Below are 17,758 nucleotides of genomic sequence, written 5' to 3'. Positions count from 1 at the left end.
ATTTGTCTATGCTCTTTATATAGTAAGGAAATTCTCCCTTTAATGATCATATTAAAATAACACATCAATTATTTCTTCCAGCAACTTTATGGGTTCTACTCATTATATCTAAGTGTAGACTTGATTTTGTTTTAAAGAATGAGACAAGAAATTTATGCATTTATTTTTAAAAAAAAACTAGTTTGTCAACTTTGTTTTATACCTCACTGACTTGAAATGCCACCCGTACAAAATTCCCTGCTATCATCTGGTCCATTTCAGGACTTTGTATTCTGTTTCATTTATAGTAGAAAGGATTTTAACAAGCAGAGCCTGATGGCAAAGATGTGTCTTGTGAATAATATTAATAGAATGAACAAAATTCCCAGTGCTGAAAGCATAGTGTTCAAGTAATGATCAGGCTTGGCTGGAGCCTTTGTTATTTGTAGGGTAAATTTTGACAGGTTGATGGTAGATTTTAGAAGACTTGGAATACCAGGCTAAGGAATTTAGATTTTTTATTTGGAGGTAATGTAAGCCATTGTAAGTTTGTGGTAAAAGAAACAATCTGATAAAGTGGACAGAGCGTGGCATTGGTCGACAGAAAGAAGATATGGCTTCCAGGCTCTGGGTCCACCACTTACTGGTTATGTGACCTTAGGTATGTCACTATAATCCCCAAGTTTCATTTTTATGTAAAGTTAGGTTAATAAACATAGAGAATAACACCCTAGAATTTTGTAAGAATTAAATGAAATAATGTATGTGAACATACTATGTTAAACATCAACCATGATAAAAGTGGGAAGTCATCCTAGACGTACGATAAAGATGTATCATGCTGAGGGCACCTGGGTGGCTCAGTGGGTTAAGCATCCAACTCCAGCTCGGGTCATGATCTCATGGTCTTTGGGTTGGAGCCCCACATCAGGCTCTGTGCTGACAGCTCAGACCCTGGAGGCTGCTTCGGATTCTGTGTCTCCCTCTTTCTGCTTCTCCCTTGCTCCCACTCTCCCACTCCCACTCCCCAAAAATAAATAAACATTAAAAAATTTTTAAATAAAAAGAAGATGTACCATGCTTTAGGAAGATGAATCTGGCAGTTACAGATATTTAAGGACAAGGAAGAAGATTCCTGATAATAAATGAAGCAGATTGCACAACAGTGTGTCTAGTATGAGTCTGTTTTTCCTTAAATACATAGAATATATATTTTTTTACATATATGTGTATGAAAAATGTCTGGAATGCTTAATACAAACAAAAAAAGTTAACTATGCTTATCTCCCAGCGATAGGTTAAGCACAATCCTTTCAAATACAGATCTTCCTGGACTTACGAAGGGATTACATCCCAATAAACCCATTGTAAGTTGAAAATACTATCAGTCGAAAATGTATTTAATACACCGAACGTACCAAGCATCATGGTTTAGCCTCGCCTATTTTAGACGTGCTCAGAACACTTACATTAGCCTATAGTTGGGCAAAATCAGCTAACACAAAGCCTGCGGTATATAATAAAGTGTTGAACATCTCATGTAATTTATCGAACACTGTACTGAAAATGTAAAACAGAATGGCCGTATGGGTACAACAGGATTGTAAGTATGCAGTTGTTTGTGATGGTGTGGCTGACCGCGAGCTGCCACTCGCTGCCGTACCCCCAATTCTGAAAGACCATCCTCCAGCATACTGCTAGTCCGGGAAGAAATAGAAATTCAGAATTTGAAGTACAACTTCGACAGAATGCTTATCACTTTCACATCATCATAAAGTTGAAAAATTGTAAGTTGAGCCATCATAAGTTGGGAACTGCCTGCATTTGAGTTGTTGTTGTTTGTTTTTTGTTTGGGGTTTTTTTTTGCTCATCCATAGTTTCTAATTACTTTTCACAATGAATGTATAATATGGTGTGATAAAGACAAAATAGGAAATTCAGTTAGTCCAGATGCAAATCTAGCACCACCCTGTCTACAACTTTCCTATCTCTCTCTCTCTCTGTGAACATCATCATCACTCTCTATCACAGTCAAGTTCTGCTTGGGGAAGAGAAACCACTACAGGCTTTTTTATTATTTTCATTTAGAGACACAGCACACAAGTGAGGGAGGGGGCAGACAGAGAGAGAGACAGAGACAGAGACAGAGACAGAGAGAATCTTAAGAAGCTCCATGCTCAGTGCAGAGCCCAATGAGGGGCTCAATCTCACAACCCTGGCATCATGACCTGAGCCAAAATCAGGAGTCCAATGCTCAACTGACTGAGCCACCCAGGCACCCTTAACCTCGACAGTCATTTTAACTGAAAGAATTTAACATAAGTAATTGTTAACTAGTTGTAAATTTGTTAACCGGGTAGTTGAAAGGTTAAAAAGTGAACTCTAAGGTATCATGCAGGTGGCTACAACAAGGAAACAGCAACTACCCTCGGGATTGAGGGAACCAAGCGAGGCAGCTAAAATTCTTAAAACTCAGAAGTTAGAGGGGGACACCCCGATGCTGGGATCCAGACAGCTGAGGAGGCTGCTTCCAGCTGATGTAGGTGTCTGGGGAGGAGGCATGAGATGAAGCTGTTTTTCCAAGTGTTATTAAAAGTTCATACACAAACTTCTTGTAGGGAGGAATTATTTGTTACTTTCAGAGTGAAAAATCCTTGCTAAAGTGATGCTTACCTAATCAGCATGCAAACAGGAAGCAAAGAGGAAGGAGCCAGTTCCTTTTTCCTTTCAGCTTTCTGATCTTCCTCTGGCGCCCCCTGTTGGCCTAGCCCAACAGAATCAGCCGGCAAAGCAGAAATGCCACCGTATAGCCCTAGCTCCACTCTCAAAAAGCCAAATATAGAAGGATAGGGTTGTTGCTCAGAGACAACTTAATAACAGGCACATTTTTTCTAGTTGGCAGGTTTCACAGAATTTTGGTCTCTTCTTGTCAACCAGTCATCCAGTCATTGCTCAAAAATAATATTTATTGTTTAATATAGTGTGCCATGCTTCCCTAGGTGCTGAGAATATATAGATAAGTAAGAGAGATTCTTTGCCTTCAAGGAGCTTGTAGTATGGTATGAAAGATAGAAAAAAAGAAATTATATTACAGAATAGTGTGACAAGTGAATCAATAAAGAAAAGACTTAACACATAGGAGGATGCGATAATTCTACTTGAGAGAGAAGCAAAAAGGAAAGACTTCCTAGAGAAAGTACTCTAGTGGAGCTTTAAAAGATGAATTGGAGGGGCGCCTGGGTGGCTCAGTTGCTAAGCATCTGACTTCAGCTCAGGTCATTATCTCGCAGTTTGTGAGTTTGAGCCCCGTGCTGGGGGAGCCTGCTTCAGATTCTGTGTCTCCCTCTCTCTCTGCCCCTCCCCCACTCATGCCTCTGTGTGTGTCTCTCTCTCAAAAGTAAATAAACATTAAAAAAAATTTTTAAAGATGAATTGAAGTTAGCCTATAGAAGGGGGAGGAAGAAAAGAGTATGGAGCAAGGCACTGCAGAACAGGATTAGCATATCGAAGCCACAGAAGCCTGAACAATCATGGAATATAAAAGAACTATAGGCAAGCATTTGATTATGAGTGGAATATAAAATAGAATCGAAATCTGGAACATGAAGGGGCACCTGGGTGGCTCAGTCAGTTAAGTGTCCAACTCTTGATTTAGGCTCAAGTCATGGGATCAAGCCCCATGTTGGGTTATGCACTGTCAGCCCAGAGCCTGCTTGAGATTCTCTCTCTCCCTCTCTCTTTGCCCCTCCCCCATGCTCGCTCTCTCTCTCTCTCTCTCTCTCTCTCTCTCTCTCTCTCAAAATAAATAAGTAAATGTTTAGAGAAAAAGGAAGTCTGGAACATTAAGCTGCAGCGGTAAGCACGGGCCAATGGCACGGCAAATCATTAATGTTTTAAATGGGATTAAGTCTTAACATTTGCGGATGATCTTTATTGTCTCCTCCCCCGCACCAGAGTGTCCACTCACTCCGCAATGCTGGTTGATTCAACATTCGCATGGCATTTTATAAATCACCTGTGTTTCCATTTCCTGTATAAGGTTATTAACTCTAGCTTACAACGTGAAATGGAAACTAGAGAGCACAGGTGAGTTTTTCCCAAGGTCATCTAATCAGGTGGTTGTAGGCCTGGACCTACGATCTATCTTCTCTGACTACAGGTATTTGGGGGTTTATATTTATTTATTATTTTTATTTTAATGTTTATTTATTTTTGAGAGACAGAAACATAGTGTGAGTGGAAGAGGGAGGAGACAACACAGAGAGAGAGAGGGAGACAATCCAAAGCAGACTCCAGGCTCTGAGCTGTCGGCACAGAGCCCAACACGGGGCTCAAACCCAGGAACCATGAAATCAGGACCTGAGTCAAAGTCGGAGGCTCAACCAATGTAGCCACCTAGGTGCCCCTGGGGTTTTATATTTAAATCAACATTCTTGTTATTCTTCATGAGATGAGGGTGGCAGTTTCATAATACTAAATTGCTATGACAAATAAACTGAGTTATAGGGTTTTGCTTTAGTTGTTTTTAAAGACAAGTCCTGAGAATTGTTGGCAGAGAATGGGGGTTAGGATGTTTCTTTTTAAAGGTTATATACTACATTAAGAAAATATAAGTATGAATCTCCTTTAAAATATATGGTTCCTGGGGTGCCTGGGTGGCTCAGTTGGTTGAGTGTCCCAGTCTTGATTTCAGCTCAGGTCATGATTTGAGAGTTCAAGCCCCGCACCAGGCTCTGTGTGGAAAGCTCAGAGCCTGGAGCCTGCTTCAGATTCTGTGTCTCCCTCTCTCTTTGCCCCTCCCCAACTTGCATTCTGTCTCTCTCTCTCCTAAAAATAAATAAACATTAAAAAAAATTTTTTTTAAATATGGTGCCTAGGGTGCTGGTGGCTCAGTTGTTGAGCGTCCAGCTCCTGATTTCAGCTCAGGTCATGATCTCACAGTTTCTGAGATCAAACCCTTCATGGGACTCTGTACTGACAGCTTAGAGCCTGCTTGGGATTCTCTCTCTCTCTCTCTCTCTCTCTCTCTCTCCCCCTACCCCTCCCCTGCTTGCATGCATGCTCTTTCTCTCTCTGTCTCTGTCTCTCAAAATAAATATATTCTTTAAAATAAAATATGTAGTTCCTAGTTTTCATAGTTATTTTGGTTTTCTTCTTAGTGTTAAACAACATTAAATTAACTGTAGTTGGAAAAGAGCATAATTGAAGTATCTCCCAAATGAGTTTAAGCATAGAATAACCGTTTGGCTATTTGGGAAGACTGAAAATGTGATTTCCCTAAACACAGACTGTTTAGGAGGAAACACTTCCAGTTAGTTGAAGCCTAAATCCTACATGAATTAGGAATAATTGTGATCTATGTAACCTCTTCTGTTCCAAGTGTATTCAGACATAAAGATATTCTATTTTTTACCACCACAGATGGAGCATTTACCCCAACACAGTATTAATTTATTGAGTATTCAATAGTGGCAAGAAATACTTCATCAGGCTGCACCCTGTAACTGCTTTAGTGGATAAACTTGAAGCTAGCATAATTTTTAACCTCTTAGAGATGTTAAAAAGTCACGCTTTCAGGCAATGTTTTAAAAGAATGTCACAGCCATGGCTACACCTCAATGCGGGGATTCATGAGAATTTAATAAAAATTAACTGAATCGTCATAGAAAGGATGAGGCCAGACAAAACAGAAAATCTTACTTCCCGGTAGAAGTTTATGTTTGTTTGCTGTATTATGTTCCTTGCAAACACCTTTTAAAAACTCACTGAGGGGAGTCCTTGGCTGTGAGCCCTGCGGTCCTCATTAGAATGGATCCCTCCCAATGACACACCTGGTGCCTAGTATCTGCAGCAAGTACAAAGGCCAAACCCTGCAAACCTACACTGAGTGCAGAATCTGGCCCACGCATGGTGGCGAGGAATAATGAGGTGGGTTGCCGACCATAATTGCAGGTCACTGAGTGGCATCTCAGAAGCCTCTGTAGCCTCCAGCGGGAGGCTTGTCATTGCTCGTGCTTAGGTCATTGTGATTGATCCACTTGAGGGTCCTCAAATTCCCAAAGCCGAGTATTTTAAATACCCTGCCTTTTTGTGAGAGGTACTGTCATTTACTTTGTCTTAATAACCCTTTCCGTGTTGATGGCTAATCTGATATGGCAGCATGTGAGTATCCTGGCATCTGAAGAGGATGTTCATTAAATACTCCTAACGGCCTGGAAAATACCGCCCTATCAGTCAGTCTCTCTCTACTACAGAGTAGAAGCTAAGTAGGAGAGGTTCATCTCTTTGGTACATTCTTCCCCAACCTAGTAAGTAAAAGAGTTAATAGAGATGAGGCAAAAATGCAGACAACCATGGAATTACGTGTGTTGTGGCCATTCATTCAAAAAAAAGTATTGAATTTACTGAGCTAGATGCTGGGCACACAGAAATAGACCAAATGGTCCATGATTCCTCAGGAACTTCCCCTTCCGATTAGGTCTGCATCATGATTTTACTTCTATTTATTTATTTATTTATTTATTTATTTATTTATTTATTTATTTATTTTTGCATCATGGTTTTACATTCAGATGAGCAAATAACTGTTCCAAATGAAATATCAGATATTTGGGGCCATACTAACTGACAATTCCATTTCTCCTACTCAGATGTTTAATGCTCTATATATTGAGTACTGAAATAGTTTGCCTTCGTTTTCACAGCAGTAATATCTACTGATGGGACTAAACAATCCCTTTCTCAGGCAGTTGAAAGAATTTTTTGAGCATACTCTGCATTTTACTAGGTCTTGGAGAAGACATCTAATAGGAATTTGACTTTTGCCCTTTAAAGATCTCTAGAGCAAATTGATATTACATAATTTATCATGTTATTTTCATTAATTTGCATTTAGCTCAATCTTCTCCACTCAGCTATGAGTTCCTTTAGGGGCCTAAGTTCCTTCAGGAAAGGAATGTGTACAATCTTTGTACCTTTGCCCCTGGTACAAGGCATGGTGTATATTAAGTGCTCAGTAAAGGTTTGTTGATCACTACAAGAAAGATTGGTCCTTACTTCAAAGGGTTATGGCTTAATTAAAGAAGAGAAAATTCAAATGAAGATAAAATACATGAGATGCAGGCAATGAATTTTAAATATGTTTTAGGAGCACCTGGGTGGCTTAGTCGAGCATCTGACTGTTGATTTCAGCTCGGGTCATGTTCTCACGGTTGATGGGTTCGAGCCCCATGTCAGGCTCTGTGCTGACAGTGCAGGACCTGGCTGAGATTGTGTCTCTCCCTCTCTCTCTGCCTTTCCCCTGCTTGCTTCGGTGTACTCTCTTTCTCTCTCTTCCTAAATAAATAAATTAATTAGTTAATTAAAATTTAAAACAATATATGTGTTTTAAATATCCTGGAAGCAGGTGCAAAATCACATTGTACCAGGTGGAAGAGAATAAGAACCATGGTTTCGCCTCATCAGTCTCATCCTTCAGTGTGCTAGCCTGGGCTTTTTTGCATGAAGATCTTGCGGTTCCACGAGCGGCAAGGGGTCAACCTCAGCGTGCAAACACTTTCCAGGTCTCCGCATGCATCATATTTGCTGCTGTCCTATTGACCAACGAGAGTCCCATGGCCATGTTTAGAGTGAGCTTGAGAGCACATTAGCAATAGACATGGGGATACAGGGAGACAAATCAGGATACTTAGTGCGATCTGTCTACCACAGAAGGGTCAGAATTCCCAATAATATCAACTTTTAATAATTGTATATGGTGTAATTTCCAGTTGTGCAAAAAATTAAATTGGGCCATGTACCTGCATGTACACATGCATACACTTGCACACATGTACATAAACATATAGACAGAGATCCAAAAAGAATTTTTACGTGTGTTAATAGTGCTTACGTGTACGCTTCTGATTTTTTAAAGTTTTTAAATAACGTATGTGTTTCTGCGGTTTCCGTGTGCAGTTTTTTTAAGGAAACATTTCTGATGTAATATGACAAGACATAATTATGGGCGGTGTTACACTGTTTAAATGTTTTTATTTCTTCTGTATTTTACATGTTTTCTATGAAATATATGCATTCTTTATGATTAGCCAAATATATATAAAACCTACATTTAAAAAATGATATCGAGCCAGTCCTCTTGCATACTCTTTCATCTGGTCTTCATTAGGACACCAGAAAGGGACAGTTGAGCTGATAAATTTTTCTGAAATGCAATTTCTTTTATTTTATTTTTTTTATTTTTTTAATGTTTATTTATTTTTGAGACAGAGAGAGACAGAGCATGAACGGGGGAGGGGCAGAGAGAGAGGGAGACACAGAATCTGAAGCAGGCTCCAGGCTCTGAGCTGTCAGCGCAAAGCCTGATGCGGGGCCCGAACTCACGAGCTGTGAGATCATGACCTGAGCTGAAGTCTGATGCTTAACCGACTGGGCCACCTGGGCGCCCCTGAAATGCAATTTCTTAGTCTACGTGCAAACTTCTTTTGAAATGTGCAGCTGTTCCTGATTGCCTTTCTGGCTTCCTTTCAGACGTCTTGCTGGCATCGAAGCAGAGTCCCTTTTGTTTGTCTGGTCAGAAGGAGCCCTTGAATTCACCGATGTTTCAGATACTCTGATGCCTTTCACATTCTATGAATATCGAGTCAGAGCCCACAACTCCAAGGGCTCAGTGGAGAGTCTGTGGTCATCGGCACGGACTCTGGAAGCCCCACCTCAAGATCTGCCAGCACCTTGGGCACAGGCCACCAGTGCTCATTCAGTTCTGCTGAACTGGACGGAGCCACGATCCCCCAATGGCATTATCTCCCAGTACCATGTGATCTACCAAGAGAGACCAGATGATTCTACATTTAACATCTCTACTGTACATGCTTTCACCGTGATGGTAAGAACTTAGAAAAAAAGACTAACAGATACTTAGATTATCTGATTAACATGTTGAAATTTATTTTTTTTATCCAGCTTATCGTTCTTCTTCAGTTAGAGCTTAAATACATTAAAATCTTTCACATGTGAAAAAGAGCAATGTAGTCATAAGGAGGGATAAGATACTGAACTGAGTCTAAGGGATATTGGAGACCAGTTTGCAGGCCACGGTTAATTTGTTATGACCTCAAGCAAGTAAATGAATCTTTCTCTGTGTGATTTCCAAATCCATGAAATGGGGATACTAAATGTGTCTCTGTATAGCTCATGGGGATGAGGCACCGATGAAATTAGACAGATATAGGATAGATACAGATAAAGGATACAGATATAAATACAGATATAGATACAGATATAGAAAAATATGGATATAGATACAGCTACAGATAGAAAAAGATACGGATACAGATTCAGATCCAGATACAGATATAGATACGTGTGGTATTACTGTCTCCTTGAGAAAAAAGAAAGTTAAATTTCTAGATCTATCTATCTGGATCATATAGCTATAGATATCACATGCACTATAACTCAGTGGTGATTTTCTGGGTTGATCACCTCTGGCCCATAGCACAGTTTAATTGAGTTCACCCAGTATCTTCTGAGATCTTTCTTTAAATCTGACATAGCTTAATGTTCTATAGGAGAAAGAAATGGAAACAGGATGGCTCTTTTATCAGGGAGCATTCTCGTGTATAATTACTGCAGAGATGAGAATTGAACATAAGAAAAATCTGAGAGAAGTAGTGAATTATAGCCCATAATATCCACGACACCGGGATTCAGATCCCAAACTCCACCATCTCCTAGCCATAAACCACAATATAAGAGAGAATATTATATACCAAAAGTGTTAGTCAAGAAATGCTCTGAAAGGCCAGCAGGAAACCCTCATACTGAAGAGGCTTCATGGAGAAGATAAAACTTGTGGTCTTAGTAGTTAAATACGTACAGTTTTCAAAATGTGCCAAGACCTTGGTAAATATGAAAACCTCTCTTAAAAAGTGAAGAGACAGCCTAAAGCATTATTTTCAAAGAGCAGACCCTGTTTCTATACCGCTAATTGAGGCGGCCCAATATACATGAAGATTATCTTATAGAAGTATAACATCCATCAAAATGTCTACATAATAATGAGCAAACATGTTTTAATGAAACTCCAGAAGAATAGTTGTAAATGAATGGTTTATAGTACAGTATTTTCTCTCTGTCCTTATGTTCACTTTTCTCACTTGACCAAAAAATAAGCAGTCTGCGAATTAAAGAGACAATATTAAAGAAATCCTTATTTTATTTAGAATTCAGAATTGGTACTTTATTTTTTATGTGACATTTAATTTTCTTTGTAGATAAGGGTCTTTCATATGACATCTTTCTACAGTCTTCCTTATAAGCATTAAAAGCAGTGTTCTTAAGGGCAGAAGACCTTTTTTAGTTGATACTTTATCTATGGAGAAATCTCTTCCTTCTCACCCTATCATTGGAATTAGTGTCCTGAACTTCCACCCTGAAAGTTAACTACTGAAAAATAAAGTAAACATACTGAAAAACTCTTGACAGGAGCTTTCTGAATGAGGCACCTTAATTTAAATGTATTTTTATTGTAAGTACCAATATTGCAATAATTAAACCTCTGATTTTGAAGCATGGCTTTCAGAGGGCTGAGCCTAAACATTTAATGTCCCCAAACAACTCTATTGGAATTCTCTTATGGAGTACCCTCTACATCATTCCTTCATAGCCAATTTCATTTCACAACACCAGATTTAAAGTATACAATGAACTCTGTCTTGTATTTAATCTGCCAGGTTCTGTTTTTATCACACCAAAAAGTTCCTGAAAAAGAGGAAGGCCTATGACCCAAGCTTTAAGCATCACACGGCCCTTTGTTCCTGGGGCCCAGAAACACAGCTTCTGCCTGGCAGCCGAGGACTGCTTCACCCTGCCATTTTCCAGAAAGCAATCCTTGCACAGGGCTAAGAGAGCAGCCAGAATAATCTGGAAACAGGAATGTTTCTGCACCCTATTTTCTAGTGTATGTGTCTGTGTGCATGTTCGAAAGTACCCCCCCACCCGAATCTGGGTATCTGGCCCTGAGAATCCCAAGAAAAGATTTCATTAGGGTCATTAGGAAAGGCTCCATTTGAGCTTGTTAAGCAATCCAAGACATCTTCCATAGAGCAATCAGGCCAGTGTTCAGACATTCTGGTCAGTCGGCCAAATTTTCAGGGCAGGAGGCCACTATGACTGTTTTGGGGCTGACATCTTTGAAAGAAATCATCAGAAAAATAAACTATTGTCTTTGAGTTTCATACGCTTGAAACACTTGAGGTTTGTTTGTTTGTTTGTTTTTCTTGAGATCTTTAAAGGAGGTTCTACCACTTAATTCTAATTCCTCACTGCCAGAGAATGTTCCTTTTATCCTGCCCAAACCCCTCCTCCTGTCACGGAAGTCCTCCCTTTCCAGTTCAGAAGAGCATGACTTCTCTATACCAGTTCAATGAACCTTCAGGGTCAAGAACAGATTATTGATGATTCAATCCAATTTGGCAAATAGTCATTGAGCACTATATTCAGTATGCCAATACTCAATACTGCGGTCAATTGCATTGTTGAAAGCTACCATGAGACTAGACCCTTGGGCAGAGCAGAGACTGAAAGGGAAGATGAGTAATCAAGACTGAGGCACAGATGATTACCGCTGGGCGTTTCAGATTTCTAAGTTTCTTTGCTTTCAGGTTTCTGCTGCTCATGTTTTAATGATTCCCCTTTAAATCTCTCTGAGTGTCTTCCTGCCTCTAGTTACTTACTATTTCTCTAACTCCTATACTAGCTAAACATCTTTACTGCCTTCTTTCATGTCTGTGCCCACTTTGGAAATTTTTCAAGTTTTTGTTTCATTGACGACTTCGGCTAAAATTCTCCAGAGCAAATGAACTGCATTTTCAGTTGGTGAGGCACAGAATCCATTTCCACAATTGAAGGATTACAATTGAATCCACAGACTTGCAAGAGGTATCACTAAATAGTCTCATTTAGTCTCTTGTTTACTGAGATCCTATCTCTGCATGAGGGGCCACCAATAAATTGCCCAGAGTGTAGCGCCATTATGGCTTGTCCCAAGGTCCCCCCAGAGTTGTTTATAAACAGGTGGACGTTGCTGGGAGAGCCACATAAAACAGGTGCAATGGATGCATGAGTCCTCTTGATGGTGGCAATGGATGGAGAAATGGCAATGGGAGCCCTCCGTGGGGGTGGAGAGCATATGTGCTGGCAGGGGCAGCGGCAGCAGCAGCAGCAGCAGAGGCAGCAGGAGAGGAGAAATGGAAAGAGCGTGGGTTTTAATGTATCACCAGCTTCTCTCCCAACCTCATGAAAAGTTTCATCTCCCTTTGGGCCCAAGTAGGTTCTTCTAAGGGGAAGAAAGAGATAGCTAGCTTCCTAGGGTCTCTTCAGACCAATACTCTCCACTACTGACAGCAAGCTAGCTTTAAGTAGAAGTCCTTAAGCTCCGTTCCCAATTAGCTCTGTGATGAATTGTGCAGTGTCAGAAGAGAAACTGTATTTAGCCTCACTTGGCATGCAAGAGTTCCATGGTGGTATTTACAGGGAACACTCCTGGCGAGGTTGGCGATACTGCTGCCACCATTCGGATTTGTTTGCTTTTTCTCACTGGCACCTGCCATCGCACTGGCAGAAATAACTTGGGATTCAAAGGCAAAGGTGGTTTACCTGTTAGTCTGTGCTCTCAGTATATCCCTGCTTACCCCACAGGGTTATGAAACATCAAGCCCAGATCGTACATTTGCCCAGTACCCTGAAAGATAGATGGTACTCTGCACTGTGTGTAGAATCAAGCATACGGTGCTGAGGGGTAAGCAAATTATATGGGTCACTAAAAGTTGGCTTCCAATCTGGAAATAAAATCCAGAATTACAAACTCTACTTTCTAGATTTTAGTTGCCAAACTCACTTGCCCAATGTCAAGGAGGAGGTATTCAAAATTTTCTCATGTGGTTGTCTCAAATCTCCTTACCATTAAGTAGATATGTGGCAGGGTCGGGGGGGGGGGGGTGAAATTCTTCATAATTGCCATATTATGTGGAGTTTGTGAGTAAATTGGTTAGTTTGCTTTTAATCCCATTTTTAATTTGGCTTCGTATAATGTAAAATATTGCTCTTTACATATGATCTTAATTAATTGTAGCTCTTACAATGTGATGGTTCTTTTCTCCCCATCCGTTTATAACACAATAGAAATGCTCTAGGAGATCTAGGTATCTAGAAGGATTCCTCTAGTGATTATCTTTCCAAACTGAAGAAAAATTTGGTAACAAAAACAATTACTACGCTTTTTATACCAGTTCTATAAGCTGAGCTTTTCACATCTTATAAGTAACTGTGTTACTCATTCTTTATATAAAACTACAGAATGCAATTGTGTAAATGTCACACAAAACATGAACACTTATTTGTGCGACCCATATGATGTATTTAGTTTGACATTAACTTTTTTATTCACTAGCCTTGCATTATCCTTATCCCTTTTTTCTAATAATATGATACTAATCACAGATACATCTTGGATATCTGCTTTTTACTCAATATTATTGGAGATGCAACCCATATAAGTCTTCTTGAAATTTGTACAACTACTTCTTAGAGAGAGCTTTATTTTTCTCTAACCACTTTATTCCAACAAGCTTCATCCGGGACCCTCTTGCTCAGTCATCTCTAATTTCTAAGGCACGTGCTATGGTTTTCTAGTCACATTCAGTGACAAGGACCAGCCCAGTTCTGGTAATCAGGATGCATTTCAGGTGTTGAAAAAAAAAATCTAGTCTAAAGCCTGACTTCAGAGATCCACAGTAGAAAAGAAAGGGCATGTTTATTTTGTTTATTTTCTTCCTTCTTCAGTTCCCTCTTCTCTTGTCGAAGTCCCCAGGACTGTGGGACAAAAGAAAGAATTAGACCAAAAAAAAAAAAAGCATTAATCATGAATCTTGTTTTTATCCATCTACATTGCTTCCTGTGGGGTCATGCAGAGGTCCTGTGTGAGAAGTTACATGCTCCGTGTCCCCCGATGCAGGCAACATCTGGCTAGTTTCTTATATTCCTATCCCTTCCTGCCTCAGAGATCCAGCCCCACAGCCTCTTTTGCTTCTGGGTCCCCCTCTCCTGAGCAGTCAGCTAATATTAGGTCCTTTCACATTGAAAAAACTCATTCCTTTCCTGGCATCCTCCAGGCCTGGGGAAAACTCATTCTACCAAATAAGGAAAGTACAGCTTGTCCAGCCCTATCTTCTCTACTCACCCTAGCATGCTGAGTGAGACCCAGCCAGCCTCACAACTTCAAAATTCTTTGAATAAGAATCAGGAAACAGCTTCCGTGTTCCCCAAATCCTGGAATCTCAGAAGAATCTCAGAAGATGCTTCTCCACACTAGTGGCTACATTAAAATACCCTGAGTCTCTTCAGCTCTGGAGCAGGGCTCATGAAAAGAGTAAATTGTCCATCTCACCTTTCTTGCAGACACCCTCCGTTCCTTCAAGTTGTTCTCTTGGATGTCCCTCATATGCCTTGAGAGGGGAGTATGGCGTCTCCGCATTCCTTCTTCCCAAGTAGTAAGGAACTAATGTGGGAAAGCTTGTCTACTAAATTCCCTTCTGTAACCTGCTTGTCATGAACTGGATCTCCCCTCTTAAAAGTTGTCTTACACAGATCTTCAGAGGAAGGTGGGCTTGAAGGTGTAAGGCTGATTCTTTGTTTCTAGAAGTCCTGCAGAGGTATATCTAGCTGTTCCAGTAAAGTTACTTATCACCTGTTTTTTTTTTTTTCTTTTCTAAGCTGTACTTACTATTTCCTAATACATCCTGTTACAAACTAAATTGATCCATATCTTTCTTATCACTCAACCCAGATAAACTGAGTCCTTCTCCTTCCTTCCTTCCACAACCAATCTTCACTAAATCCTACTGGTCCTACTTCTAAAGTATATCTTGAGTCCTGCTTGCAGGTTCTTCTCACATGTTGTTCTTCCTCAAATGATCATGTTCTTACACTTCACATGGATCCGTCCTCCTCCTCCTTGTCAAGTCTGAACTAAAATGTTACTTATCTCACAAGGCTTTTTCAAGGGCTAACTAAATTAATGCCTGTGCAAAATACTTTAGAAACTGTAAATGGCAATGTAAACAGGATGTAAAACTTTAGAAGTCCTGCTATTTGGACTACAGAAGCCAGAAAAAATGGACAGAAGTAGGAAAAGTTTTTGTTTGTATAGAGCAACTGTTTTACTTAAGTCATGAATGAAAAACCTTACATTTTATATACTTTAAGCATTCTTTACCTTGCAACAAAATTCAGGCCATGCAAATTTAAGTGTTTCTTGATAACACAGTGTTAATTTCCAGGTAATGTCTCAAGTATCGGGTTGGGCTATTTCCTTTCTAAGTCATCTGGAACAAGAACATGCTTTTTTGTGTCCCTAAGGTGTAGCACTGACTCATGTCCCTTCTACCATAACATCTCAGCCTTGCCCCTCAAAGAGCCCTCCTCAGGTGATTTCCTCTCTAGATGCAGTTCTGTTTACCTACCATGATGCTCAGTGGACCCTGCCCATCCCCCATCTGGGATCACATGAGCAAAACATGAAGTGTTTTGATAGCTCTCTCACACACACACACACACACACACATACACACATGCACACACTTCCCAGGTTACACAGACCCTGCCAAACTGGCATCGTCCTAGTTTACCTGGGCCAAAGAGCAGACTATCGGTATATAAGGGGCAGTTGGTGAGGAGGCTATTTGCCCTTTCACTCCAGTGTGTTATTTTTTGGTCTTTAAATGAATTGTAAAGACACCCAAGAATTCCACAGAACCTTGGTAAAAAACATATATGAAAGTAAAACGAACTTGTCCACACAGTAACAGGCCCAGGCCATAAATTCAGAATATATGCCATTTAGCAGAGACAGCAAGCTGTAAATGGCAGTGAAGGGCAGAAGTTAATTGAACTACCGTGCTCTTGTCACCAGTGGAAAGTAGCCACTACCCGAGACAAGATGGCTGCCCCTAAAGTACCCTATTACAGCCAAGAGATCATATCCTTAGCTCTGCAAGGGCTTATGGGTGAGGGGGAAATCATACACAGATGACCAATTTTTTTATGGTTCACAGCCGATCAAAGTGAAATTCAGCAGCTGTTCAGGACAAGTGACCACTGTAACGGCTGTAATATAACCTACTAAATAGAGAGGGAATTGCATTAGAGCAAGAGGTTAGCCGTGATTATCGGCAGGTGAGTGCTTTATTGAAGTTGAAAGACCATTAACATTGATAGAGTAATTATTTCAACTTGAAAGTAATTACCTTGATGGGTGATAACTTCTCTAGTGTTCCCAGATTTGATTGGGCCAAACAATTGTGAGCTCCTGAAGCCTAGAAAAATATTACAACAATACTGTGATTTTTAAATTACCGAAACCACTGTTGGAATATTTTAATTATGCCGAACAGTGAAAAGATTTTGCCTTATACCAGCTAGTGACCTCTCATGTAGAGAGAGACATTTGCTTTTTAATCCAAATGCAATGACCCACACCCACCACCTGTGAATACATATGTGATGGGTTTGCAAATGAATCTTTTTATCTCGATATAATTTTTAAGGTGAAACATCTTGTTAGTGCTGTAGCTAGGTGTTAACTAAGCTCGAACTGCTGGCATTGTTGATCATGTCTATGACCTGGGAGGCCCCAGAATAGCAACTATTTTTTGTCTTTGTCACAGAGGGCTTACGTTTGTATAAATTAAGTATTTTGATAGCGGCATCACAAAAGTCGAAAATTTTGGATGCCATGTATTGTGAATCCCAAATCTGAGATTTTAGTTAGTCATGAAATTCATTTGTTTGGATAGTTTTCTTGCTTGATGTTATGCAACTCCACTACAAACGCACCATTGTCAGGGTAGTTCCTGTTTATCCACACTGGACATCAGCAAACAAAATCAAAATTGAAAATCTGTGCTACTTGCTTCTCTGAAATCTCATGCAAGTATGACCATTATGAGTTATTTGCAATTGAGGACGAAGACATGTAAAATCTAATATGACGATCAAGACAAAGAAATACCGTGGGACTCTGCCATTAATCGGTTGTTCTCTTTTGAGAATCTCTTGTGCCCAGAAGCTACAACAGATACAAAGAAAGAAAAAATACTCTTTTCTCTCTGCGACTCATGGTGTTCTTGAAGCAAATGAGGAAAGAGACAAATTACAATATAATAAGCAGTTATTTGGTCATGCATGGGCATTGATTATACTTATAAATACTGAAAAGAACCCAGGAGGACCCTCGCTCATACCCCTGGTTCTAAACCCAGCACTCATCCTGCAGAACCACAAACCACTGGCTGCACAAACACAGCATCATGATTCTTAGTCATGCTGTCAGAAGAGATGAATGTGACATCACTTCCAAGTCCCGGGATGATTCCTTAGACCTTTCTATCATCTTGGCAGGGTTTGATCAGATGATCAGCCAGTGAAGGACTATCTTAATGGCAGCACTTCCCAGGACTTTTTTTCTAATCAAAATCTGACTCTCATACGGGCAAAACAGGTTTCCACCTGTTGTCCAAGAGCCTCTAAGGAATGTTTACCAAGCAGACCATAGATTCAGAATAGAAGCCATGGATCTCCTTCCTCCATATCTGCCCTGAATTCCTCTCCATTGACAAAGTCATTGGGTCTCTATTTCAGAAAAAATCAGAGTGCAGAAACCCCTGCCAAGCCAAAAGAGATTTGCAGACTGAGAAGTAAAATGACTGGTTTGAATTTGGTA

At 40.1% G+C, this 17,758-nt stretch overlaps 1 protein-coding gene across 1 annotated transcript in view; it reads left to right on the top strand.

The window, feature by feature from the left end:
- Window positions 1-17,758, top strand: part of USH2A (usherin) — a 737,363-nt gene that overhangs the window by 631,280 nt on the left and 88,325 nt on the right. The window contains exon 61 of the mRNA XM_078441308.2: window positions 8,509-8,863. Coding sequence (XP_078297434.2) covers window positions 8,509-8,863 — 355 coding nt within the window. The remainder of the gene's footprint in view (window positions 1-8,508; window positions 8,864-17,758) is intronic.

This window comes from Panthera onca, chromosome F1 (assembly GCF_046562875.1).
Source record: "Panthera onca isolate mPanOnc1 chromosome F1, mPanOnc1 haplotype 2, whole genome shotgun sequence".
Lineage (NCBI taxonomy): Eukaryota > Metazoa > Chordata > Mammalia > Carnivora > Felidae > Panthera > Panthera onca.
Note: the sequence above shows the minus strand (reverse complement) of the source record. Positions and strands in the feature narration are given on the sequence as shown.